Source organism: Brachyhypopomus gauderio, chromosome 21, assembly GCF_052324685.1.
Source record: "Brachyhypopomus gauderio isolate BG-103 chromosome 21, BGAUD_0.2, whole genome shotgun sequence".
In the NCBI taxonomy this organism is placed as follows: Eukaryota; Metazoa; Chordata; class Actinopteri; order Gymnotiformes; family Hypopomidae; genus Brachyhypopomus; species Brachyhypopomus gauderio.
Genome location: NC_135231.1, coordinates 8,287,734 through 8,313,911, shown reverse-complemented (window position 1 = coordinate 8,313,911; position 26,178 = coordinate 8,287,734). Strand labels below are relative to the sequence as shown.

The 26,178-nt window shown below is 44.0% G+C and overlaps 3 protein-coding genes across 13 annotated transcripts in view; all 3 read left to right on the top strand.

Annotated features, from left to right (window-relative positions):
• Positions 1-1,704: 1,704 nt before the first annotated feature.
• On the top strand, positions 1,705-12,211 carry LOC143485190 (NACHT, LRR and PYD domains-containing protein 12-like). 3 transcript variants are annotated; one of them, XM_076984518.1, is made up of 13 exons: positions 1,706-2,163; positions 2,413-2,538; positions 2,684-2,797; positions 3,140-3,209; positions 3,346-3,547; positions 3,677-5,456; positions 5,577-5,744; positions 5,856-6,023; positions 6,607-6,780; positions 9,874-10,047; positions 10,381-10,554; positions 10,839-11,009; positions 11,266-12,211. In XM_076984518.1, the coding sequence occupies exons 1-13, from the start codon at positions 2,048-2,050 to the stop codon at positions 11,426-11,428; spliced, it is 3,600 nt and encodes a 1,199-aa protein (XP_076840633.1). In that variant the 5' UTR covers positions 1,706-2,047; the 3' UTR covers positions 11,429-12,211. The 3 variants fall into 3 exon arrangements, with proteins under 3 accessions (XP_076840635.1, XP_076840634.1, XP_076840633.1); XM_076984520.1 differs by lacking the exon at positions 11,266-12,211 and having other exon boundaries at positions 1,705-2,163; positions 10,835-10,972; XM_076984519.1 differs by lacking the exon at positions 11,266-12,211 and having other exon boundaries at positions 1,705-2,163; positions 10,744-10,881.
• A 154-nt stretch (positions 12,212-12,365) lies between these two features.
• Positions 12,366-17,906, top strand: c1qtnf7 (C1q and TNF related 7). The gene is made up of 3 exons (XM_076984534.1): positions 12,366-12,629; positions 15,257-15,496; positions 16,379-17,906. Exons 2-3 carry the CDS (start codon positions 15,265-15,267, stop codon positions 17,005-17,007), a joined length of 861 nt encoding a protein of 286 aa, XP_076840649.1. The 5' UTR covers positions 12,366-12,629; positions 15,257-15,264; the 3' UTR covers positions 17,008-17,906.
• A 357-nt stretch (positions 17,907-18,263) lies between these two features.
• cc2d2a (coiled-coil and C2 domain containing 2A) overlaps positions 18,264-26,178 on the top strand; it is a 26,852-nt gene continuing 18,937 nt past the window's right edge. For 4 of the 9 annotated variants that reach the window (XM_076984506.1, XM_076984510.1, XM_076984507.1 and 1 more), the window contains exons 1-14: positions 18,991-19,080; positions 20,178-20,235; positions 20,803-20,897; positions 20,982-21,129; positions 21,237-21,331; positions 21,648-21,749; positions 21,833-21,910; positions 22,252-22,461; positions 22,690-22,849; positions 22,941-23,077; positions 23,551-23,682; positions 24,966-25,175; positions 25,347-25,453; positions 25,802-25,942. In XM_076984506.1, coding sequence (XP_076840621.1) covers positions 18,991-19,080; positions 20,178-20,235; positions 20,803-20,897; positions 20,982-21,129; positions 21,237-21,331; positions 21,648-21,749; positions 21,833-21,910; positions 22,252-22,461; positions 22,690-22,849; positions 22,941-23,077; positions 23,551-23,682; positions 24,966-25,175; positions 25,347-25,453; positions 25,802-25,942 — 1,763 coding nt within the window. Of the gene's footprint in view, positions 18,356-18,679; positions 18,807-18,990; positions 19,081-20,177; positions 20,236-20,802; positions 20,898-20,981; positions 21,130-21,236; positions 21,332-21,647; positions 21,750-21,832; positions 21,911-22,251; positions 22,462-22,689; positions 22,850-22,940; positions 23,078-23,550; positions 23,683-24,965; positions 25,176-25,346; positions 25,454-25,801; positions 25,943-26,178 lie in introns of those variants that run through there. The other 5 variants (XM_076984509.1, XM_076984515.1, XM_076984508.1 and 2 more) reach the window with 4 other exon arrangements.

Genomic DNA, 26,178 nt, shown 5'->3' with positions numbered 1-26,178 from the left:
GACTTAAATTTTAGTAATATTCAACATTTTAGTTTTTGCATGTTTTATGTAATGCATTAATGATTAATATGTTCTTTTTAGCAATCAAACTTACACTGCTTGGATAAGGATATTTGGCTTTCGGGTGACATTTCAGGATGAACCTTAAGTGCACTCTGACCTTTATATGCGAACTTAATGTGATCTCTAAACATCTTCATGTCCAAATGTTTCAAAGTTTCAGTACTTTTTGCACAACTTGCTGTTTTCTAACAAGGAGCTTAACAGCTAAATACACAAAGTGTTTGATCCATGATTTGACCCAATACATTTCCTGGTTCAATTAGCATTGGTATTTAAACAGTCCTCATCTTGCTGTTCATATTTTGACATCAAGAGACCAAGACAACACCTCACAATTAATCAACGGTACCTCGCCAGTGCAAGGCTTCAAACAGGATGTTCTCAAATGGAACCTGCCACTGATCTTCGAGTGTCACAGAGCATCATCAGCAGGTTGAAAGAGAGACTGGAAGAGTCACAGAAAGGCACAGAAGTGGACGTCCTTTGGCCACATCCCACACTGACGACCGCTTCATTGTGAACAGTGCCCTGCGGAACTTGACGATAAATTGTACGCAACTCCAGGCACATTTAAGGCGAGGCACTCAAGTGTCGTGTCGGATTACTCCAAACTGTTTACATCAGAGTGCTCTGTGTGCTAGAACACCTGCAAGGGTACGTGACCACACCACCAGGCTTTCATGGGCCAGGGAGCGTTTATGCTGGACGATGGACCAGTGGGCCCCAGTTCTGTTCACTGAGGAGTCGATTCACGCTGAGAAGAAATTAAGGCCGACAACGATGATGAAGACATCGAGGAGAGTGATATGATGTTGAAGATGTTGAGGAGAGTGCTACGATGTTGAAGATATCGAGGAGAGTGCTACGATGTTGAAGACGTCGAGGAGAGTGCTATTATGCAGTTCATAGAGGTCATGTCATTGGGGAATGGCTGCTGGAGACTGGGGTTCTTCAAATGGAGCGGCCTGCACTTTCTCCAGACCTGAATCCCATAGAAAACCTACAGGATCAGCTGAGTCACCATGTAGAAGCTCAAAACGCTGTACCCCCGAACGCCAATGACCTGAGGGTCCTTCAGGAAGACACCATGTTGGTTGATCTGGGACGCCATGACTCAGCAAACAAACCGACTTGCGAACAGCATGAAACGTTGTCAAGCTGCAACGGATGCTCAAGGGCACATCAAGCCATTGAGACGTTGACATTTTTGATGTGGCATTGTCTGCCCACCACTTTTTCAATAAAAAAAATGTCTGAGATGAGGAAATCACCATTACACCTGCACATGTTATAGCCTACAATTAATAAAATGAATATCAAACCAATGAAACCCAACATTGCGCTGGTTTCTCACCGGGCTCCAATGTCATGCACATTAGGTCAGCTAGTATCGCTCACATTTGTTGGTTTGCCTGCAGGAATTGTCGCCCTCTACGGTGGTGGGTGGGCGATGGGGCAAATTTGCGTTAACACGTTCTTTTTCTGACCGAATACGTCATATATTAAACAATAAAACTATTCTCTGATAAGGTATATGAGTTAGGTACAGTTGTGATTAGCGTTACATTTATTTTCAATGCATAAGCAACAGGCATTTTGATGCGTGACGTAATCTCTTCCTGGCGGAAAAAAAAAAATCAGAATCGAAACTTAATGAAGAAACAGATCCTGCACGAATTCAGCTGACAAATACTATATACATATCGACTAGTAAACGTTTTAGAGCGCCAACATTAAGAGACTAATAGGCTAATATTTCATATGTTATATGAAAATATATAATATTTTCATATAATAACTTAATAAGACGTGCCTCGGTGGGTGCAGGAACCAATGAAAAGCAGCGCGTTGAATCGAGAGATCGCTTGCTGGAAATGAAGACACTGATTCCCATTGGAATGTTTTTCTAAGCCATCTGAGTTTACCTGAGGCTTATTCTAGTCCAAGTCCTTCAAGGCGGCCCAGCTTCGTGAGGAAGAACAGTATGAGCCTCCTTTCAGAAGACGAGGAGGGAGATTGTGCGAGCGACACAAGTCTAAGTTATGAAGATGAAGGTGACATCAGGATACCTACAAAACCCGAGACTCGAGGGCCTGGAAGGTGAGGATGTGTGTTTACTGACTTTAATTTAATTTAGTTTAAATATAATGTAGATCTTAATATCTCTTGTTTCTGACTAGATACCAGACACATGCATGTCAGCCGATTTAAGATCTGCATAAAGTCTGAACAGTGTAAAAGCCAACGCATCTGTTCTCAGATCAGCACACAAACTAATTAAAATGAACGATCGTTGCCATGACAGTAATGTCCCTGGTATAAATAAACATGATCTTTCCTGCCATGTAGTGGTGATCCAGTCGTCGAAGCGTCAGGTGCGAGCTCGCCTGCACCCAGCTGTCTGTCTGTGAAGAGTGTTTGGTCCATGGAAATTCCAGTCAAATTTAAGAAAGACAATGTTGTTCCTCAGCAATGGTACACTAATACATGATTATTTCCCCATCCGGGTCTGCTACTTAAACCAAAGTTCCCTCTTATGATTTCATCTGTCATCTGTATTTTGCCATTAATTTTATTTTGAACTACACCACCAAGCTTACATCAACTTATTTTTGTTCAGTGACAAATTTCTAGAATCAGATGCACCTGTGCCCAGCTATTTTTCCATAACAAGTGACCATTCAGTTGATACACCGCCTACATTTATTGATGGAGTCTCCCTTGATGATCAGAGGTAATGCATGTTAAAAATTGATTCATGCTTGTCATTTAGCATTGTCTCTTCCATTTATTCCAAGCTGAAAACGTCTTTCGACAGCTTCTATCACCTTCCTCCCCTGGTTGGGTTGTTTTTAGGGGATTCATTCATTCATTCATTCATTATCTTATTTATTTATATGTGTACGTTGAATGTTTGATCATATTTGAGGAAGAGTACTTAGTTATCTGTATTACTCTTGCTTTTATCTAGTGTAGCATTTTTAACTGTCCTAATTTACATGCAATTTAACCATTTTTATCCTATTAGGACTGACACATAAGTGCCCATTTTAACCCTTTAACATTATTTCTATAGAGACCAGACAAGGAAAGCAGCTACACAGTATGATCAGAACCAAGATACGTACATCTCTGAAACAATTAAGGTGAGCTCACCAAAGTGTCAGCTGTCTGGCTGTTTTTAGACCCACAAACCTACAAACCCACAAATGTCCTGAGTGACAGTACAGCCAATTAATGCCACATGCACTGAGGTCATTCTGATGACCTTGTTCCTTTTAGATATTCGAGGAGAGGTTCACCACCTTTGTGAAGGGAGAGATGGCAAGGATTAGCCAGCTTCTGTGCCCAGGTTACGCTGGAGATGTAGAGAGTCCAGAGGAGGAGGAGGAGAGCAATGAGGTCAGAAACGCAGCTTTAAAGATCGGCCTGCACATTTTAAAGGGCATGAATGAGCCTGACCTTGTTCAAAAAGTGATGACAGGTAAGACTGAGAATATAAACCCTCAAATGTCCATGAAGAGCACTTGTGCCTTATTTTAGCAAAACGCTAAACGCTAAATGCTAAATGCCTAGCTTGTAATGTATTACTTGTTTTGGCTTTGTCATTTAGCTAAAAGAATCTTTACACATCAGAGAAGACTCAAATCCAGTCTGAAGAAGAAGAGCCAGCATATATTTGAAGGAATCGCTAAGCAAGGAAACCCGGCCCTTCTCAAAAAGATTTACACGGAGCTCTACATCACGGAAGGTGGGAGCGGAATTCTGAATGACGAGCATGAAGTGAGGCAAATTGAGGCGGCGTACAGATGTCCACCAGGACAGGAGAGGCCAATCAGATGCAACGACATATTTAAGCCATTACCAGGGCAAGACAAAAACATCAGAACGGTACTGACCAAAGGCGTAGCTGGTATCGGGAAAACGGTCTCGGCACAGAAGTTCATCCTGGACTGGGCTGAGGGGAAAGCCAATCAAGATGTCCATTTCATGTTTCCCTTGCCGTTTCGGGAGCTGAATCTGATGGGCCAGAAGCAGTATAGTCTGGAGACACTTCTTCATTACTTTTTCATAGACATGCGAGAAGTCAGCCTCTCCATGCTCGAAAATAAAAAAGTTGTTTTTGTCTTTGATGGCCTGGATGAATGTCGACTTCCTTTGGACTTCAAGAGCAACGAGAGGTGTTCGGACGTTTCTAAGCCAGCGTCGGTGGATGTTCTTCTGACAAACCTCATCCTGGGGAACCTTCTTCCTTCCGCTGTGATCTGGATTACATCTCGACCAGCGGCCGCTAATCAGCTTCCTGCTACGTGCGTCGACCAAGTAACAGAGGTGAGGGGGTTCAATGACCCGCAGAAGGAGGAGTACTTCAACAGACGATTCCGTGACCAAAATCTTGCCAGCAGGATCATCCAGCATGTTAAGTCTTCCAGGAGCCTGTACATCATGTGTCACATACCAGTCTTCTGCTGGATCTCGGCCACCGTGCTTGAGAGGATCCTGGATGAAGCAAAAATGCACCAGGTGCCCAAGTCGCTGACGGAGATGTACACGCATTTCTTGATCTTTCAGACGGTGCAGAGGAATGACAAGTACACTGAAGATAAGAACCTCGACCCTTGCTTGACTAAAGAAAACATTTTCTCCCTGGCAAAACTTGCTTTTCAGCAGCTAAGTAAAGGTAACTTGATATTCTACGAAAAGGACTTGATGGAATGTGGCATTGACGTCAAAGAGGCATCTGTCTACTCCGGGATGTGCACGCAGATCTTCAGAGAGGAGTTAATACCGTTGCAAAAGGTCTACTGCTTTGTGCACCTGAGCTTCCAGGAGTATCTCTCGGCTTTATTTGTATACATGTGCTGGTTAAGCCCGGATGGAGATCGCCAGTCCGAAGATATGAACTTCCGAGAGCTTCGTCTAAACTCAACCATGTTTGAGCTACACAGGAGCGCAGTGGATCTGGCTTTGCACTCGGAGCACGGCCACCTGGACCTCTTCCTCCGCTTCCTCCTCGGATTATCTCTGCAATCCAATCAGAATCTGCTGCATGACCTCCTGACACAGGAAGTGAATTCTGAACAGAGCCACCAGGAGACAGTTAGGTACATAACACTCAAGCTCAGGCAGAACCTTAAGCTTGAGAACTCCATCAACCTGTTCCATTGCCTGCTCGAGCTCAACGACCATTCTCTTGTGCAGGAGATTCAAACGTACCTGAGCTCAAAGACTCTGTCCCAAGAGTACCTCTCACCCGCACAGTGGTCAGCTTTGGTCTTCGTGTTGATGACCAGTGAGGAGAAGATGGAAGTGTTTGACCTGAGTAAATATGTCAAATCGGATGAAGGATTCATGAGGCTAGAACCTGTAGCCAAAGCATCCAGAACTCTCATGTTAGTATCAGAACATTTGAACTGGTCAGATAGCAACTGGTGACAAAATATATCGGATGGATTCAGCTGCAGTTGTAAAGCAGATTTTGTGTCCTAACTTTGACTCCTTGTGTGTTTCAGATTGTCCTCATGTAACCTCACCAAGGCAGTCTGTCCCTACCTGGCTCGTCATTTAAAGTCTTGCACTACTAGGGTATTAGATTTGAGTTTTAATGTCCTTCATGACCAAGGAGTGAGGCTGCTGTGTGCTGGACTGATGAGTCCAGACTGTCTGTTGGAAACACTTAAGTATGATATCATGTTTCATGCCACTCAGCATTTTTCCATCACGCAATAAGTGAAAGATGTTTTATTATCCCGACACATTCCTGCTGACTGGTTCCTGCGCTCCGTCCCCAGATTGCAGTTCTGCGAGATCCGGAAGGATGGCTGTGCGGCCCTCGTGTCTGCTCTGCAGTCCAACCCCTCACACCTGAGAGAGCTGGACCTGAGCCACAATCCGACCGGCAACGAGGCCATAGCAGGGCTGTTGGCCATCCTGCCCGACCTCCACCTCGAAACGCTCAGGTGCGTGAAGACGGCATGCCCTCCTGTGCTTGGTCTGCAGACACGGCTAGTCTGGAGCACATTCGTGGGAAAGTGCAGGTCGTGCAGGACCGGTTCGTGGTATAAGCAAATACACAAGCAAACAGAGCTGAAGGGTAGTGAGAACAAAGTGGAACCAAACACGGGCCAACTGGGCTGGGCAAACAGACGGAGCTCTGAACCAGAGCCCCACCTTAAAATGCAGTGGTAACAGCAGCAACGAGTGCCTACCTGACAGGTAATTGGGCTAAGGCTGATGACTAATGAGCTACCAGCGTGAGCGTTGAGTATATAGGCGGGACTGATCTGAGGTGTACAAAATCTGTGGTTTCTGATTGGTTACTTGTCTGGTGAAGGGCAAAGGAGGAAGTAGCAAAGGTTCTGTTGTCCAGTATAAAAGTGGGTGTGACAGATATAAATAAACCTTTTATTTACTGGTAATCTTATTGTGAACTGCAACGTTCTTTTAGCAATTACACTTTAAATCATTTAAAGAGCAAAGGTTGACATTTTCAGTACTATTTAAACACTTGATTGTTTGATGGTTTTTATTATTTTAATACAGGCTTTCAGGCTGTGGGGTTACAAAAGAAGGGTGTGTCTTCCTGGCCTCAGCCATAAGCTCCAAACCATGTTCCCTTAAACATCTGGATCTGAGTGACAACAGACTAGGAGACCTGGGTGTGCGTGTCTTTCCAGAACTGCTGAGTCAGAACAATTGCCAAATTGAATATCTGAAGTAAGTACTGTATGAGCACGGAGCAGCATATTGCTAGACATAAACAGTTGTGATTAGTATGTACACCTAACATGAGGTCAGTGTTGAGTAAGCTAACCCCCACACATAACATGAGATCAGTGTTGATCAGCTAACCCCCGCACATACAGTGGGGAAAATAAGTATTTAGTCAGTCACCAATTGTGCAAGTTCTCCCACTTAAAAAGATGAGAGGCCTGTAATTGACATCATAGGTAAACCTCAACTATGAGAGACAAAATGTGAAAAAAAATTGAGAAAATCAGACAAAAGTCTGACTTTTAAAGAATTTATTTGCAAATAATGGTGGAAAATAAGTATTTGGTCACCTACAAACAAGCAAGATTTCTGGCTGTCACAGACCTGTAACTTCTTTTTTAAGAGGCTCCTCTTTCCCCCACTCATTACCTGTATTAATGGCACCTGTTTGAAGTCGTTAACAGTATAAAAGACACCTGCCCACAACCTCAAACAGTCACACTCCAAATTCCACTATGGTGAAGACGAAAGAGCTGTCGGAGGACACCAGAAACCGAATTGTAGACCTGCACCAGGCTGGGAAGACTGAATCTGCAATAGGCAAGCAGCTTGGTGTGAAGAAATTACTGTGGGAGCAATAATCAGAAAATGGAAGACCTACAAGACCACTACTAATCTCCCTCGATCTGGGGCTCCACGCAAGATCTCAGCCCGTGGGGTCAAAATGATCACAAGAACGGTGAGGAAAAATCCCAGAACCACAAGGGGGGATCTAGTGAATGACCTGCAGAAAGCTGGGACCAACGTTACAAAGGCTACCGTCAGCAACACACTACTCAGATCTTGCAGTGCCAGACGTGTCCCCCTGCTTAAGCCAGGCATGTCTGAAGTTTGCTAGAGAGCATTTGGATGTTCCAGAAGAGTATTGGGAGAATGTCATATGGTCAGATGAAACCAAAGTAGAACTATTTGGTAAAAACACAACTCATCGTGTTTGGAGGACAGTGAATGCAGAGTTTCATCCAAAGAACACCATACCAACTGTGAAGCATGGGGGTGGCAACATCATGCTTTGGGGCTGTTTCTCTGCAAAGGGACCAGGAAGACTGGTCCGTGTACATGAAAGAATGAATGGGGCCATGTATTGTGAGATTTTGGGTGCAAACCTCCTTCCATCAGCAAGGGCAATGAAGATGAAACGTGGCTGGGTCTTTCAGCATGACAATGATCCCAAGCACACTGCCAGGGCAACAAAGGAGTGGCTTCGTAAGAAACATTTCAAAGTCCTGGAGTGGTCTAGCCAGTCTCCCGATCTCAACCCCATTGAAAACCTTTGGAGGGAGTTAAAAGTCCGTGTTGCCCGCCGACAGCCCCAAAACATCACTGCTCTAGAGGAGATCTGCATGGAGGAATGGGCCAACATACCAGCAACAGTGTGTGCCAACCTTGTGAAGACTTACAGAAAACGTTTGACCTCTGTCATTGCCAACAGAGGATATACAACAAAGTATTGAGATTAACTTTTGTTATTGACAAGATACTTATTTTCCACCATTATTTGCAAATAAATTCTTTAAAAGTCAGACATAATTTTCTCTTTTTTTTTCACATTTTGTCTCTCATAGTTGAGGTCTACCTATCATGTCAATTACAGGCCTCTCTCATCTTTTTAAGTGGGAGAACTTGCACATAACATGAGATCAGTGTTGATCAGCTAACCCCCGCACATAACATGAGATCAGTGTTGATCAGCTAACCCCCGCACATAACAGATCAGTGTTGATCAGCTAACCCCCGCACATAACATGAGATCAGTGTTGATCAGCTAACCCCCGCACATAACATGAGATCAGTGTTGATCAGCTAACCCCCGCACATAACAGATCAGTGTTGATCAGCTAACCCCCGCACATAACATGAGATCAGTGTTGATCAGCTAACCCCCGCACATAACATGAGATCAGTGTTGATCAGCTAACCCCCGCACATAACAGATCAGTGTTGATCAGCTAACCCCCGCACATAACATGAGATCAGTGTTGATCAGCTAACCCCCGCACATAACATGAGATCAGTGTTGATCAGCTAACCCCCGCACATAACATGAGATCAGTGTTGATCAGCTAACCCCCGCACATAACATGAGATCAGTGTTGATCAGCTAACCCCCGCACATAACAGATCAGTGTTGATCAGCTAACCCCCACACATAACATGAGATCAGTGTTGATCAGCTAACCCCCACACATAACATGAGATCAGTGTTGATCAGCTAACCCCCGCACATAACATGAGATCAGTGTTGATCAGCTAACCCCCACACATAACATGAGATCAGTGTTGATCAGCTAACCCCCGCACATAACAGATCAGTGTTGATCAGCTAACCCCCACACATAACATGAGATCAGTGTTGATCAGCTAACCCCCGCACATAACATGAGATCAGTGTTGATCAGCTAACCCCCGCACATAACATGAGATCAGTGTTGATCAGCTAACCCCCGCACATAACATGAGATCAGTGTTGATCAGCTAACCCCCGCACATAACAGATCAGTGTTGATCAGCTAACCCCCGCACATAACATGAGATCAGTGTTGATCAGCTAACCCCCACAATGCAAATCAAGTGACTTTTCAGTGAATGTGACAGCAGCACTATATGAAGCACTAATACAAACAGAAAATCCCTGAATTATACAGTGCCAGTCAAACATTTGAATTAGCAAGATTAGAGTGCTTTAAACAAATTTAAGCATAAACTGTTAGAGTAAAAGCCTTTAAGACTTAAAAAAATATACCTTCAGTGAATTTTCAGGAAAATATCCAATGGACTACAAGAAACTGCAAAAGGTTATTAAAGTTGACATATTTTATTAAAATGGGTTTGTGGAGAAATCCGTAAGGTCTACAAAGCCATGATTTTATATATAAAAACATATATCATTAAGAAATTCAACCCACTGGCTTGAGCAATTTAGAAAATATAAATGTGGTTGAACTTGGATTTTGGGCAGGACTTAAAATAAAAAAACTTTGTTAGAATGTGTATGTTATTTAGTCAAAAAGTTGCTTGTTGTGTCATTTTTTACAGGCTTGAGAAGTGTAACATGACTGCGAAAAGCTGTAAAAACCTCCTCTGTGCATCCAGCCTGGAGTTTTGGAGTCTCCGTGCCCTGGACCTCAGTGACAATGACCTCCAGGATTTTGGAGTGAAACACCTGGCTTTCGATCTGAGAATGCCACACTGCAAGATAGAGAAATTAAGGTACATGAAATATGCCTTAATAAATAAATAAATATATATATATATATATATATATATATATATATATATATATATATATATATATATATATATATATATATATATATATAATATTATAATTTTTTAGATTATAAATGGTTCAACTTAAAATTTAAGGCATATCTAATATCTATCTATATATATCTATCTATAAATATGTATATATATTATATATAAATTTTAAATTGAACTATTTATAATCTATTTTTAGTCGACATATTTATTTAAGCTGTGATTTATTTATTTATGATTCTGTTGCCCTTGTATCATGACAGACTTTGTCTCCCCCTACAGGCTTGCTGGTTGCAGATTCACTGAGAGAGGCTTCTCGGCCCTGGCTTCAGCTCTGAGATCGAATCCCACAAGTCTGCATGAGCTGGATTTGAGTAGCAATTTCCCTGGCGTCTCCGGGATGGGTCAGCTGTTGGCAGCTCTAAGACAGTCGGACAGCACCCTTCGCACCCTGCGGTGAGTGCCGTCCCCAAAAACCTGCGATTTTTCACCATGTTCTGATGATGCAACACACCAGATGTCAGGGCATAACAAACCGCAATAAAGAGGCTTACATAATGTAACATACATAACATAAACATTACATAAAGTATTTCTACTTTCTTTGTTCTTTTTGATTTGGCTCATGTGTGCTCTTTTTTAAAGCGTGTCCAAGCCCTGAGGGTCAACAGGTGAGTCAATGGATGTAAGTCAGTAGGTGATGAAGTGTTGATGATCTGAGTGGTTTATTGCCCAGGTAGTGTGGACAAATGTTGTCTCGGCTCAGACGTCTGCAGCTCCGTGTCTACAATGCTCAGCAAGAACTCCACACTTAAAGAGTTGAGTCTGAGTGATAACGCACTTGGAGACGATGGGATGAGGACCCTCTTCACCACCCTACAAAGTGGACTTTGTACCCTAATGACTTTGAGGTATGCATGCCTGAAAATGGGGGTAATCACATCACAAATAAAAATGTGACAAAAAACATTTATACCAACTGATGCAGGGTGAAGTTTAAGATCATTACATTCTCTGCTAACTAGAATTTCCCATATTATGGGAGAGGTTCCATAGTTTGGTCCAATAAATACATGTAATAAATGTAATTTGCATATTACTGTAAACGAAATATTATATAGTATATTCCATTACTGTTCTCATGCCGTTTTATCCCCGAATTGACAGGCTGTCTAACTGTTCAATCACGGAAGGCAGTTGTGAAATGTTGGCGACTGTACTGAGTTCCAGCACCACTGGTCTGATGGAGCTGGATCTGAGCAGAAACACCTTCAGCCCAGACACTGTCAGCTTCCTCAGATCTGTGTCCAACATGGACCTCACGCTGTGATGAGAGGCACTGAGTCTCGGCCTGCCACGCCCAGCCCTGGGGATCCCTCCATTACTACTTCCCTATTCTAACATACTTGTGCTGCTGTGCGACATTAGACCCGTTTTGAGGGGTATGTGGTTTCTTCGTGTTGCAGACGAAGGTCACGGTCACCCTTGACACATTAGTGGATTAGGTCTTGTTCCTATAAATCTGCTTTGAGACAACGTCTGTTGTTAAAACACGTAACAACAACAGTTGTCAAACGTAATTTGAAGTGAATTGAATTGCATTGAATTGATCAGCCAGTCATCAAGGCCCTGGTGTGTGGGAATGAAAATGCATTCATGGAGTTTCCAGGCCAGGGATTTGGAGATCAGGCTGTCTGGCTGTCTGCAGAGTCTCCTGTTGTGTAATCCAGTGTTTACTGAACATATCTACTGATGTTTCTGTTAGGATTCCTGGACTCATGGGTTTACGGAAAGGATTGTAATATGACAAACAGTAAAATGTTATTGTGAAAAAGAGCCCAGAGGAATTCCCACTGCATTCTCTACAACCAAGTTGAGATAATTTCATATGCATTCCTGCAGGGTTCCTTACAAGCACTAATGCCATTAATTGTAAATAGTGTTTAGTGAATAAATAAAAACATGCAAATGAACAAATAAATACTATCACTTTTTTAAAGTCAATATAAGTCCGATTGCTAATATTTTGTGTGTGTGTGTGTGTGTGCCCTGCCTGGACACATTGTTTTAGCCCCATGTCATAAGTGAGGTAATTGCAAGAGCACTCAAGCCCTGCCGGAGTTGCAAGGTGCTGAGAGCAGCGTTTCCACAGCAGCCCGTAAGCCCCCCCACCACCCCAACCCCCCCACCCTGCTGGAGCAGACAGAGGAGGGGCGAGATCGTCCGAGCAGAGATGAGCAGAAGTGAGAGGAGAGGCCGTTAGACCAGGGGCAGATGAGATTTACACTAGACAGGATGACTTCTGATGCAACTCTGCCTTTTACAACGTGGGCGGCGCGAGTCCAGTTGTGTCTCGCAAGCAGCCGTTGCAGAGCATAGGAGACGGAGGGGAGAAGAAAGCGAGACAAGGTCCAGACGGGACACTGAGCGTGAGAAAGGCGCGGGAATGCCCACGAGCACATAGGGAACACCAGAGCTGGGTGGGCCATCTTCCTGAGGGACCCGGCAGCCACAGACTCCAATCTGTACTGGTAACACTGAAAAGTCCTTGATCATCTTGTGTCATTAATTGATTAACAAAATATATAATTTTGTTGAATATTTGAACTTTAGAGTTCAAACAACATTCACAGCATTTCATTTTTGTGAATCCTTCTGTACTGAAATTATACTTTTTCGTTGTTTACACAGATTAATCAAAGTAAATGTATTTCAGTGTTGTTAATGGATTCTTAACATCGTTGGGCACTTTTAAAACTTTGCTATAGTTGCTGTTACAGCTCAAGTTTATGATGTATAAGGGCAGGATCATCAGAAATCCATAACTCACACAGGAATGTTCTGTTACATTCATATACATGAACTGAAATTAATTTACGCTTATGCGTTGTCAGAATAATGGTACACTCACTGTCTCTCGTAGCCTGTCAGTCAAATATTTACATCTGTCAGAATGGCCGACTGTGTTTCCCTGGTTGTCAAGGAAACAGTGTGAGGCGCTCGTGCTCTCCAACTCCACGCTGAGCACTTCTTTGCTTTGGGGCTTACAGATGTGTATATGTGTCTGCAACTCCTCCATCAGAAGCACCATAACACACGGAGCTTGGTTAGCAACTAGCTGCACTGGTTCTTTCTGTGTTGTCAGGGTGGTGGTTGTCTGGTTCTGTTTGGACCACTGTTGGCAGTTACCAAGCAGATGGTCGTCAGGGTTGGCAGGGGTTATGCATTCCTAAATTACAAGCAGGGCTTCTTATCAAAGCTGTTGTAGTGTGCTGTGCGGCCAATAACTCAACTGATACCTTATGGCCAAAATCATAAAGATGTGAAAATGTGTCTGTCGTCAGTGGCGTTTTATCTCCTTTGAAGTCAGAGTGCACCGCAATCTGCTTTGTTTACATGATGCTATCTTGGACAATGATGAACGTTGCCAAAATAGTGCTGATTTTAATATTCCTGACAGGACTCGTTTACACATAAATGTACAGTTACCATATTCAAGTGTGATATTGAGGAACAACTCCACTCCATTATTGGCCCACACATCTGCCAACCCCCGCCCCCTTTCTCAACACACCATTGTTATTGGTAATAACCATTTTAAGGCTTCTGATTGGCCAACATGCTCTTGACATCACCTGCAGTATTTAAGCTCATGCTTTACTGCCATTGCATTTTGGGACAGGTGGAGTTGCCCTCTGAACTCTGATGCTTTATAAATACAGATCTTGAACCATCTACTGCCAAAGCTCTGATTCTGTTGTGCATTGGTAGTTAAGGCTTTGGACATTATCACTGTAATTGCTTCATAATTGCAGTGAGAGCTGATGTCACAGGCCGAGAGAACTGCACAAGAAACGTGAATCTCCAAGGAAACAAGGGAAACCCTCAGATGTTCCTCAATGTGGGATGTTTGATGGGTAAACTCATTCCAGCCCACACGATCATCTGTTCGTCCTAATGTGCAAAGTGCCAACTGCAGTGTGGTGCCTAATGCGATTGTCGGAGTGTAATTCACCATCGTAAATCCTGCACCGCTTTATAATGGGAAAACACATGTTCTAGCCCACAGCGTCACCATGTCCATTGCAGCTCACATCTGCTCACTGTGATGTGCAAACTGCAGTGTGTGCAGAGTGTGCTGTGTAGTCCCACAGCTGAGTGTGATTTTCACTTGAATACCTTGTGTTGTTTATTAAGAGAAACTGAGACAGGAAAGCCAATTCATGGCTGGGGGAGATTATATCTGTCGTCTGGGCCTTTATCATCAACTGAAAGGATGATCTGAGATTAATGGTGTGCACATCTGACGCCTTATATGGTATTCAACCCAGTATCACACCTGCTGCAGCAGTCTTAGACCAAGACACTCGGTCATTAGAAGGGCGGTGCAAGTCTCCATCTTCTCTGTTTTGTCGGTTTTTTCTTTTTAGGGCTCTGAGTCAGAATCATTATTTTTCTTACTGCGGATTAACCACAAAACTAGGTGTAAACTTTGGTGATGTCATCCTGACAGAACGCTCCTCTAATCCTGTTTCAGTTCACATGCGTTTTATGTTTATTTGTAATGCGTCGTGATAGATACTCACTGCTCACACGGGCCCCTCCTCGCTCTCTGGCGCCATCTTGAAGGTTCCATAATCCCTCTGAAGTGTTTCAGGAAAAAAAAAAGCAAATCTTCTTTGGGAAGTGAACCAAGACACAAAAGACTAGATCTTAATCTCCCAGCAGGTTGGTGACTGTCTGTCCCTAAAAGGCAGAAATAAGAACGAGGCTTCATTAGAGAATGTAGCTCATAGTGAGAAATCACTGATGGGATTAGAAAGATCCAAGATAAACATTTCTAGTGATGATAAAATGAAAACACCAGTGTATACAGTGGAACATAACATGTGTATACTATAAGTTGGAAAGGTTTGAACACCAGAGAATATGATATTAGCATTGAAATTAATATGATGCTCCGTATTTTGTTCCAGAGGTTGTTGCTAGGCGTATTTTCCCAAATGCACAGTGATTTAACAGTGCTGATAGCGTCTTTACTCTGTGCTGTGACAGTGGCGTTCTATCATGAAGTGGTCTCTGCGCAGTACTGATTACCCAAGCTTTATTTACTTTGGCTTTTCAGATCTCCAGATATGATGACAATGTCTTTCCCTAGGTGCGAAGATGCGGACAATTATGGGCGTGGTCTGTCTGTGCCAGTGCGTGATTGGTCAGCTGCTGGAGGCCAAGGCGAAGGCATCTGCACCTCGATTTATCTGCAGCATTCCGGGGTTGCCAGGGACACCAGGGAAGCCAGGCCTTGCCGGGCCCCCGGGGGCCGACGGCCATGTTGGCATACCAGGAAGAGACGGCAGGGATGGGAGGAAAGGAGAGAAAGGAGAGAAGGGAGAGACAGGTATGTGGAGCAAAAGCTCTCAGAATTCTGCAGTCACACTGTGAAATTTGTCCGAACTAACCAGTGCTAAAGACCGTGCTGAACTTTAACTGATTCCTTCTTTTTCGTGATGTGTAATTTAGCTGTTCTGGCAGTTTGGGTGATGGGATTGGTCCCATTCCAGTATTTTCATCTTAACTATGTGTGAACTCGTCCCTCGGAGTTGCAAATTACACAGAACCAGACTGACACATTATATGTAGCTATAATCACTATGAAAAACATCACTTCAAAACACAGACAATCTCTGGGGAGCTGTTCTCTCTTCTCCTCCATATTTGTTGCGATAGCACTGAATAGTTGTAAATTCCTCAAACAGATGTGATTGGAACATGCTATGATTGCTTCAGCTAGCAGTGCTCACGTGGTTTCACACCAGCGAAACCCAGATATGATGTTGGAACTGTTGCTTATACAAACCCCCCCCCCCCCCCCCCCCACACACACACACACACACATTCACGCCAATTTAAGGAAGGAAGCAGCTTGAGAAGCACAAAGCTGTACAAACACATAGTGACAGATTTGTGAGTCGTAGTTTTAATTCATTCTGCTAAAGAAAACAAACTGTCAATTTTAACAGTTGGAAATGGTAGGAAATCAATACAAGTGGTAGGAAAGGCAGTCAAATGATCCAGATAAATCAGCAGTCCTCGCAGAGTAAACACACACACACACACACACACACACACACACACACACACACACACACACTACTCACACACAGAACAGAAGGCAAAGAACCATTCAAGATCAAAAAAATATCCTGAGAAAAATCAACCCACCTGAGGCATGATGGGAAATGTAGTCTAACAACCCTGCCGACCTATTTGTCTGTCACAGGGATCAAAGGGAGAGTGGGGCCCACAGGTAAGCTAGGGGAGCGTGGAGAAAGAGGCTCAACAGGGAAGCGAGGCCCAGAAGGTGAATGTGGAGACCCGGGGACCCTTGGTCCCCCAGGGCCCCCAGGAACGAGAGGGGCAAAGGGGCAGAGGGGTCCACAAGGCATACCTGGCGTCTGTCGCTGTGGAAGTCTGGTTCCCAAATCGGCCTTCTCTGTGGGCATTACCAGCAGCTACCCGACAGAGAAAGCACCAATCAAGTTCAACAAGGTTCTGTTCAATGAGGGCAACCACTATAACCCACAGACGGGCAAGTTCATATGCGCTTACCCAGGCGTCTATTATTTCTCCTACGACATCACACTGGCCAACAAACACTTGGCCATCAGCTTGGTGCAAAACGGGCAGTACCGCATTAAGACTTTTGACGCCAACACTGGTAATCATGATGTTGCATCTGGGTCAACTGTGATGTTCCTCAACCCAGAAGATGAGGTGTGGCTGGAGATCTTCTACAAGGACCAGAATGGCTTGTTCTCAGACCCCGGTTGGGCAGACAGCCTCTTCTCTGGGTTTTTGCTCTACGCAGACACTAATTACCTGGACACACTTGCAGAGGACTATGCTTAGTACCATTGGACACAAACAGTCAGAGCACATCAGTTAAACCAGCAAAATGAACTTTCTTTTAGCTCCTAACTGAGAGTACTGTGGATCAAATTTACAATCAGTTCAAACCAGGACATGACTTAATGTGTATGAGTCAAACTCAAATCATGTGCTTTTCACCATTTATTATATTTTTGTATATTGTATGGTAGACATTTATGTAGAGTAAGAAGACCTTAAATTTAGGCTTTAGAAGATTTTATGTTTACCAATGAGAGAAAATATGAGAATATTGCAAGATATAGACAGGCCAGCAAAACCTTTCTTTAGACATATGATGACTTAAAAAAAAATTATTTTCATAATTGAAATTGTCAATATATGTGACATTTAAACACAACCTAGACTCCAATAAAGAAGAGATCAGTTTTGGCTCTGTCCAGTTTTGGCTCTGTGCCTGGGACTGAAATGAAGAAGTTGTTATAAATTTGCATGCTGTCATCCTAAATTGAAGGTATGACCCTCTTTATTTTTTTCTTTATTGACATTGTTATTCATAATAAAAATTTCACCCCCAGTCTGTTGGAATAGAGAACAAAAATGTAACAATAATGTGACTGATGTATAGTTGTGTTGTATAGTCTGATCTACAGTGCATAAATGTTGTTAATCTTGCCAGTATATGTGAGTGAGATTTATTACACCAACACCTTAGTAGAATTGTGGCTAAGATATCAAATAGATTTATTGTAATTTATTTATTTATTTGTAATAATACGTTCTGGCACTTAAGCAAATTATTTCAGCGACATTTCTTGAATTCCAAAGAGCAGCAAAAATCCCTCTGCGGGACGTTTCACTAAGCAGCCCTCGCTCTCCTGTTTGTGTGTGACTGCAAGAGAAAGAGAAGACACATTCTGATATTGAGACGCGAAGGTCTGATATATGTTCAGTTTTATTAGACCTGGCAGTTATGTTACTTTTTACTGATTATCAATGATATTTTGTATTATTCAGTTGATAGTTTTTTTTTAGTAAAAGCTACCTTACTGCTATAGATTTGACAACAAAATACACTACACCACGACTTGTAACAATATAAAAACACGGACATCAGTGGTGTTTATCTACGGATGTTTAAAGAGAAAAATAAAATGTAATTCTTAGTCATAATGGTGGAATACAATACATGTCTTCAGAGCTGCGAGTCCGACGTCACGCGCTACGTCAGTGAGTTTGGTGATTGATAGAATCGCAGCCAATGAAAAGCCCTTCTCCAACAAGCACGTTAGGGTGCGTTTACTCGTGTGGTTTGGTTGAAGGATAGTGCGTGTTTTCCGTTACCAAGCAGCAAAGTAACGTGAAGATGGTAAGATATTTAGTGTTTGATTAAATATGGAGAAAAAAAAAACATTTCTGAAGAACATTTCGTGCACACATTCGTCTTTTTTGCATGCTGCGTAAACGCCCCGCTGTCTCAAGATCTTTTCCCGAAAGTGTTGTTCAAGGATTACTGTGGTTTAACTGCGATCAAGACCCCTCCATTACTAGTTACTGTTTTCTGTTACCGATCATTTAATTTCTCGCGTATGTAAAATAAACTGCTACAAAAACATTGCAACAGTGTTTCACTGCAAGCTAAGATTAAACGTGACTGTTCAAATGTTTGTGTTGTTCGTGTGGATACTTTCAGATAAATATTTTAGGTTTGTAGAACAAGTGGACGATTATTTCTTCAAGGCTCTCCGGTGAAATGCACAACGTATAAACTACGTGTCTTCATCGAAACTGTCGAGGGAACCTGCCTCCATCATGTCTAGGTGAATATAATAGCTGTGATAATACCTATATGCTGGTAATCACATCTCAACGTGCATAGGGACCCACAGCGCGGGTGGACGACACTTTTACATCATTTGCTCCAACATAATATGCGTTTCAATACGTAAAAACAGTTCTTTGATATCTGCTGGCGTGTACAGTCCTAAACTCGATGTCTGTTCGATGCTCTGTCCTAGTGAACTCCGGGAAAAACTACGGAAGAAACGGAGAACACTGCAAGACTCTTTAGCGAAGGTGAAGGATGACACTCAGGTGCGTTACACCGGCACGTTGCAATCTCAGTCAATGAATTGAATCACAACTTTTGCTGTAAAGGACGTTTCCTGCCATTTACTGCTTTCAGAAAACTTGCCAGTATTCAGTACCAATAATTGTATTGGTATGTTTGTGCATATGGATTCAACAATTTTATAAAGAGCCGTTATAAATGAACTGAAAGCAGGATTTTAAAAACCTCCGAGGAATAATACTTCAGCAGAAATACTCCATCATGGTTTTTCTTGAGGAAACTAGAAAATTATCAATTACAGTCAAACAACAATAAAAAATGCAGAACTTTATCTTGAAAGTGCAAAAAAGTTTTTGAATGCAAAAAGACGTAGCTTTTTTTTGTATTTTTGTATTTTGTGTACAATTTGTATGTTTTGAGTGTGATTTTTAGGTCTAGATAAGTCTGGATACTTTACATTAGACCTAAAGCTTTCACTTTCTCATGAAAGCGACTGAAGGTACACACTGCCAGGAAGAGAACCTTTGAAAACTGAGGTCCAAAGCAGCACTTTTGCACAAGTGTTGTGAAGGAGTTGAACGTATGTCTGGTGTGCTCATCTGCAAGGAAGGACTCTGGCCTTGAAGGGTTTCCAGCAGAAACTGCCATTTCTTTTCTCTATGGGTGCCATAGTAATTTGGAGAATACTAACCTGAAATCATCAAGCAACCCACTTGATCATCTAGTCTCCGTCATCCACAAATCACTTGGATAGCAAAGGGCTGTTTAGTAGTCAGTGTGGTAAAGTAAAGAGTAAAATATTGGATGTACATGTATAGTGGAGTGAAAGTAAAGCTAGGTCCAAATATATTTAAAGTACAACTTACTTCATTATTACTTAATGAATTAATGAACAGTGTGCACACAAGCATACACACCTTCACCTGAATCTTCACACGTGGGCCGACATATGACTTTACAAGATACTGTGGCTGTAGTGAACAAGTACAACGTGACTCAACATGTCCACTATGGTACTTGGAGAGCATGCACGCATGCTGATACACACACACACACACACAGACACACACACACACACAGTGGTAAGGCATGTCTTTGTGGTGTTTACTTTGTCTGCTAGGCTCTGGTTCCTTCCGACTCCGATATGTCTAAGGACAATGACCACACCGCCGTCGAGGTTGGTTCCGTTTACCTCCGCCTGCGTTCTGATATCGTGGAATGCTCCCTTCTCTTCTGTGGCGTTCTAGAATTTGGCTTCTTTCCTTGCAGCTCTGTCATGTTCTAGAACAAATCGATGGTTCCAGAAACCTCTGTCTTATATTTCTGTGTTCACTGTGTTATTGAGTTTGCCAAGTAGGATAAGCTATATTCTTTGTTTCCACTTTTGTGTGTGCTACACTTCTGTAACCTCTCACCCTGTGCTTCCTGTGCTGACTGTAGTCTGCATTCTGTGACTTCTCCCTAACCATTAATACAAACTGGTTGACGAAATTAAAATGAAATATCTCTAATTGTTGCAGTGTCTGTTCTTGAACTGTTGGTCTAAAGAAAACTGAAATCAATTGTCATGGTAGTTTTTGAAAGCTGAAAAAAACTAGAAGCAACAAGACCCTCTTCACTGAGATGCACCAGTGTGTATAGTTATTGCTCGTGTTGTTTTTGAGGATTTCGAGCAAGTCCTCGGAAACCACTGTTTCATAAACTCTGTTTAAAAACGTATGAGTGGGTCTGATTCTCACTGCAAGGACATATGCTCCATCAGGAACTGACCGGCAGAGAGGACCCGGGTGAGACCCTGCGACGCTCTCTGAAAGTGAAGAGAATGAGGAGGAAGAAGAAGGTGAGAAATGTGATGGTGTTTGTTTACAGGCAGGTTTGTTAGTTGCCATCTGTTTACTCTCGATGTGTGCGTCCTGCGTTTCAGCTGTTAGAGGAGATGTCGGGAGAGGAGATATTGGAGGAGGAGGTGGTGGGGGAGGAGGTCACAGCTGTGCAGGAGCTGCATTGTGGGCAGGATGAGATTAAAGAGGAGACACGGGCAAAGAGAGACCACTCGACCCGGCTACAGCGAGGTGACCGAGCCTCAACAAGACTAGCATGTTGCTGTTTTACCTGTAGTGTATTTCCAGTGTCAACATGTCAACGTTACTCATTGAAAGCGTGTCTCTCTCTGTCTCAGATCTCCCTCCTCTCCCTGCTGTGTCGAGGGCTGACTCCAGTCTCTCCCAGAGCTCAGTGAGGCAGCGTGTGAAGGAGAAACTGCAAGAGGCCAGGGTGAGTTCACCTGACTCCACAACACACAGGGTGAGGTCTGCAGGGGGAGATCAGGGGGAGATCACTGACTCTACAGAACACTGCAGGGTGAGCTCAGGGTGAGCACCCTGACTCTATAGCACACTGCAGGGTGAGATCAGGGTGAGCTCACTGACTCTCTACAGCACACTGCAGTGGGAGATCAGGGCTTGGAACCACGTTTGATAGAAATAGCCACAGAAAGCTTTTGGAACTGAGGGAAAACTGCCAATAGTTAATAATTTGTGCGCACGTGTGTGTGTGTGTGTGTGTGTGTGTGTGCCCTCCCTCTGATCAGTCCAAAGCGGCGAGCCTGTTGCAGCAGGAGTCTTCACTGGACTCATCCAGTCGTCTGCAGAGTCTCCGGGACAGGGAGACACTCACCAGGCTCGACAGAGAGGTACGCAGGAGACATCTCTCTGTCCAGCAGCTAGCAAGGTGTGCAAGGTGCTAAGAGATGATGTCATGTCTGTAATTCTGCAGAGAGATCTGGAGCCCCCTGCTGGCCAGTCCTTCACCACCAGGGTGAGATTCCGCGATGCAGCCAGACGCATCACCAAGGTAAGCCGACCCCCCAACCCCCCAGGGAAGGGTTGGGCACTTAAAGAATAAGTCTGCAGTGTATCAGGGTGCAGTGACTGTACAATGCTGTTTGGGAGTCGTGAGGAGATGTTAATAGAATATTCATGCCAGCAGTATTTGGAGTATCAGAATGTAGAATCTGAATTTAGAATGTTTTTAAGTGTTTTAAGTGCAGTTAAACATGATAGAAGGAAGAATAATATTTCTCAGCCATTTTGTTCTGTGGAAATTGGTGTAATTTTTGTTTGACTGAAAAATTGACCGTATAAATAGTGTTTTTGATTCTTTAGTTTGTGGGGGGTTTTTTTTTGGCTAACCAGACAGAAGCTGGACTGCCCACTGCTGAGGAGTCCTACAACTTCTTCACCTTCAACTTTGACCCTGATCCCCAAGAAAGCCAGCGCCAGGGTCGAATGAAAAGAAGACACAGGAGAGGAGAGGGGGAAGGGAGTGAGGAGGAGGAGGAGGAGGAGGAAGAGGAGAGAGAAACTGAGATGGTGGGAGAGCATGAAGGAGAGGATGCGTCCAGGGTAAACCGTTTCTGTGATAGTTCATCTGGGTGGCCTTGACCTCCATATACAGTGTACAGTGCAGACGGAGATAAAGTAAAATCACACATGCCAGTAATATTGAAATGGAAGTTTTCACCCCAAAAATAATTTATTTTATTTTTTGGCATGCACTTATTTCGCTATGTGAAGTATTTGTAAGTAGCTACTATAGACTAGTGAACTAGCTTAACACATACTGTAACCCAGGAAGAAGATGCACCACTGGTCAGAGAGGAAGACGAGGATCTCTTCATCATCGATCAATCAGCACGCGACTTCCTGGAAGTGAAGAAGGCGGAGTATTTGGGCTACAGCACACGTGTGCAGAGAGAGCGTGAGATTCTCTTCACGCCCAGCATGAAGCCAGGTACAGCAATGTGAATATAAGAGTCACATTCTCTGCTGTAAAACCAGGTCACGTAGAACGACTCGCGTGGTTACACGTGTATGTGCTTCAGTGCCAGCATCCAGCAAGTTACCAGAGAACGTTCAGCCGCGTTACCTGGAGGAGGAGGGACTTTATGTTGGGGAGAGACCGCCGGTCTCCTTGTCCAATCAGAACATTCTGGAAAACCGTATTCTGATGCAGGATCAAGTAAGTGACATACATCTATAGTGTGGTGATCTGGAATTGGTGGCAGCATCTCTTGTGTTATTAGAAACAGGAACACAACCACGAGAGTATCGTTTTCTTATGAATATGAAACCACCCACAGAACTGCGTCCCATCACAAGGTGGCTGGAGGTCACAGATTCTGTTCTTAGTGCCAGATGTCCTTGTGTTTTGTCCTTCAACATTTATCGTTCACACCGTCGCCATTTTACAGTGGTCCTGCTTGTTTGATGGACTGCATGTGCACAATTTGCTCCTCCCGGCTTCTCATTTCAGGCACCACAGTGGAACAGAACCCAGGCTCTGATCCAGATCCATTCTCCATCGCTGTGTTTTAGAAATGACTCTGAACGACCCGTTTGTCTTTGCCGAGATGCTTCTTTAAATGTGTTTGCCAGATGTGATTTATGTGTTTGTAATGATCTTCGACTGAAACGCGGTTCCACTCTGGGCAGGGCAGGAAATGGTTTGGGGATGATGGGAGGATCCTGACTCAGCCTAACCCAATCAAGGAGTCCGCCACGAGACCGCCCCTTTTTCATATGGAGGAGGAGCTAGAACCTGCACTGCAGAGCATCTACAGGAAGGTATCACGAGATTTACCTCTTCCTAATCATTTTTCACAGAAATCTCTTAGACACAAATCGTGTGAAATACACTGAACAAAGTCTTGACTGCTCATCAGCCTCAAGGCTTATAAAAGATTTATATAAACATTTTGTTTATATAAAAAAATGACACCACTCTGTCTCCCCAAGCTCCTTCCTGTGCATGTACATGACCTGTTGCTAAGCAACAAAGGCAGCTAGTAATAATATTGACAGAGATGAGGGGTGTGAGAGCCGAGAGTGGATCCAGATGTGTGGTGATGTCATCAGTGGAGCGGGAAGCTGGGTGGGTTCATGCCTGGGTGGAGCACTCATTCAGTCAGAACAGGAGGAAGGACACGGGGACGGGGGTTAAGGGCGGAGGACACAGGGCCAGGTCGAGGGTGGAGGACACAGGGACGGGGGTTAAGGGCGGAGGACACGGGGCCAGGTCGAGGGTGGAGGACACGGGGACGGGGGTTAAGGGCGCTGGACACGGGGGACGGGGGTTAAGGGCGCTGGACACGGGGGACGGGGGTTAAGGGCGGAGGACACGGGGACGGGGGTTAAGGGCGGAGGACACGGGGACTGGGGTTAAGAGCGGAGGACACGGGGACTGGGGTTAAGAGCGGAGGACACGGGGACTGGGGTTAAGAGCGGAGGACACGGGGACTGGGGTTAAGAGCGGAGGACATGGGGACTGGGGTTAAGAGCGGAGGACACGGGGACTGGGGTTAAGAGCGGAGGACACGGGGACTGGGGTTAAGAGCGGAGGACACTGGGACGGGGGTTGAGGGGGAAGATCTAGGGGTCGAGGGTGGAGGACCCAGGGACGAACAGGGAGGCAGTACACTATTACAGACGGACAAAGTCTTACCCACATCTGCCATGTGCATGTTCCCGAGTGCTTCTGGGATTAAAATGATGTTGATCAGGAAGGAAGTTCTGTAAGTTACATGTGGCATTGATAACAGCAGAAGGTTTGGTTCAGGAATGTGTTTGTATCTGCAACAACAGGAAATGATCTGACTGCTTTTGCCAAAAGGGTTTTAACTCTTAGATCAAGATAAGGCATTGGAGGGTATCTCTGAAGAGGTCTGTCTGAAATCTTCACAAGTCTCTATACCGTGTTAGATAATATTCTCGGGAACATTTTGTAGTACCTCCCGCAGATGACGGCACTTCTAAATCCGATGTTTTGTTCCTCGGCGCGTTTAAACATGGCTGATGTTGTGTTCCACTGTTGGGCTGAACCGTTCTGTTCCCTGCCCATCGCTGCGTAGGCGCTAAAGTCCAAGCACGTGAGCCGCTACATCGTAGGAGGCGGGGACTCCCAGGGAGACTACCAGCTGGACGTGGACCTGTCCGGCCTCGTTTTTTCCCATCATCCCCTGTTCAGCAGGGAACACGTGCTGGGGGCGCGTCTGGCCCAGCTGTATGATCAGCAGCTCAGTCGACAGCACAAGAACCTCACCCATCTGCTCAGTGAAAAGGTAACGGAGTCTGCCTGCCCTGGGCCAAGATGTAGAGGTTCTGGGATTAGATGGGTTGATGTTTTGGCTCCAAACATTCAGAAAAGGGTTCAGTAGAATGACTTTCAGTAGGAGACGATGACCAGGCGTGCTGAATGAAACTTCACTTTGTGTGTTTGCTCATGACCCCAGTTGAGCGGTTTGAGGAACACTATTCGGAATATGTTGGAGCTGCATAATGGAGAGGCCCTCAGCCATGTGACCCAGCAAAGGATAGCAGAGTACAAACAGGAAGTGAGGTAAGCAATCTGGGCCTCTGCTGTTTTTGTTTACCTTTTTTGCATATTTATGTTTATGTAAAACAACATAAACTGATAAACTCAACAATTCTGGGTTAATCCAAAATGGAGCAATGTTGATAAAAAAATGTAAAGCTGTTGAAGACTATACATGAAGCTACCTTTGTTTAACATCACCACCACAAGCAATTTCATAAAGTTCATCTTCAGATGTCCAAAATATGATGCCGATCATATTGTCCTCTGATAATGATGGTGCTGAGCCAGATTAAAGCACATGTCATGCACATGTTTAATCAGACACGTGTTTAATCCCACACATGTTTAATCAGACACGTGTTTTATCAGTCACACGCGTCGGCTGCGGGACATGGAGCAGGAGAAGGACAGAGCTCTGCTGAAGAACATCATCAAAGTCTGGAAAGAGCTGAAGGCTCTGAGGGAGTTCCAGAGGTTCACCAACACGCCCTACAAACTCTACATCAGGAAGTGCGTCCCAACATTCACCACATCCGTCCCACAAACCCTCCCACAAACACTGAAACACCAGTCCAGTCTAATCTAAAACCCTCCCACAAACACTGAAACACCAGTCCAGTCTAATCTAAAACCCTCCCACAAACACACAGACCAGTCCAGTCTAATCTAAAACCCTCCCACAAACACTGAAACACCAGTCCAGTCTAATCTAAAACCCTCCCACAAACACACAGACCAGTCCAGTC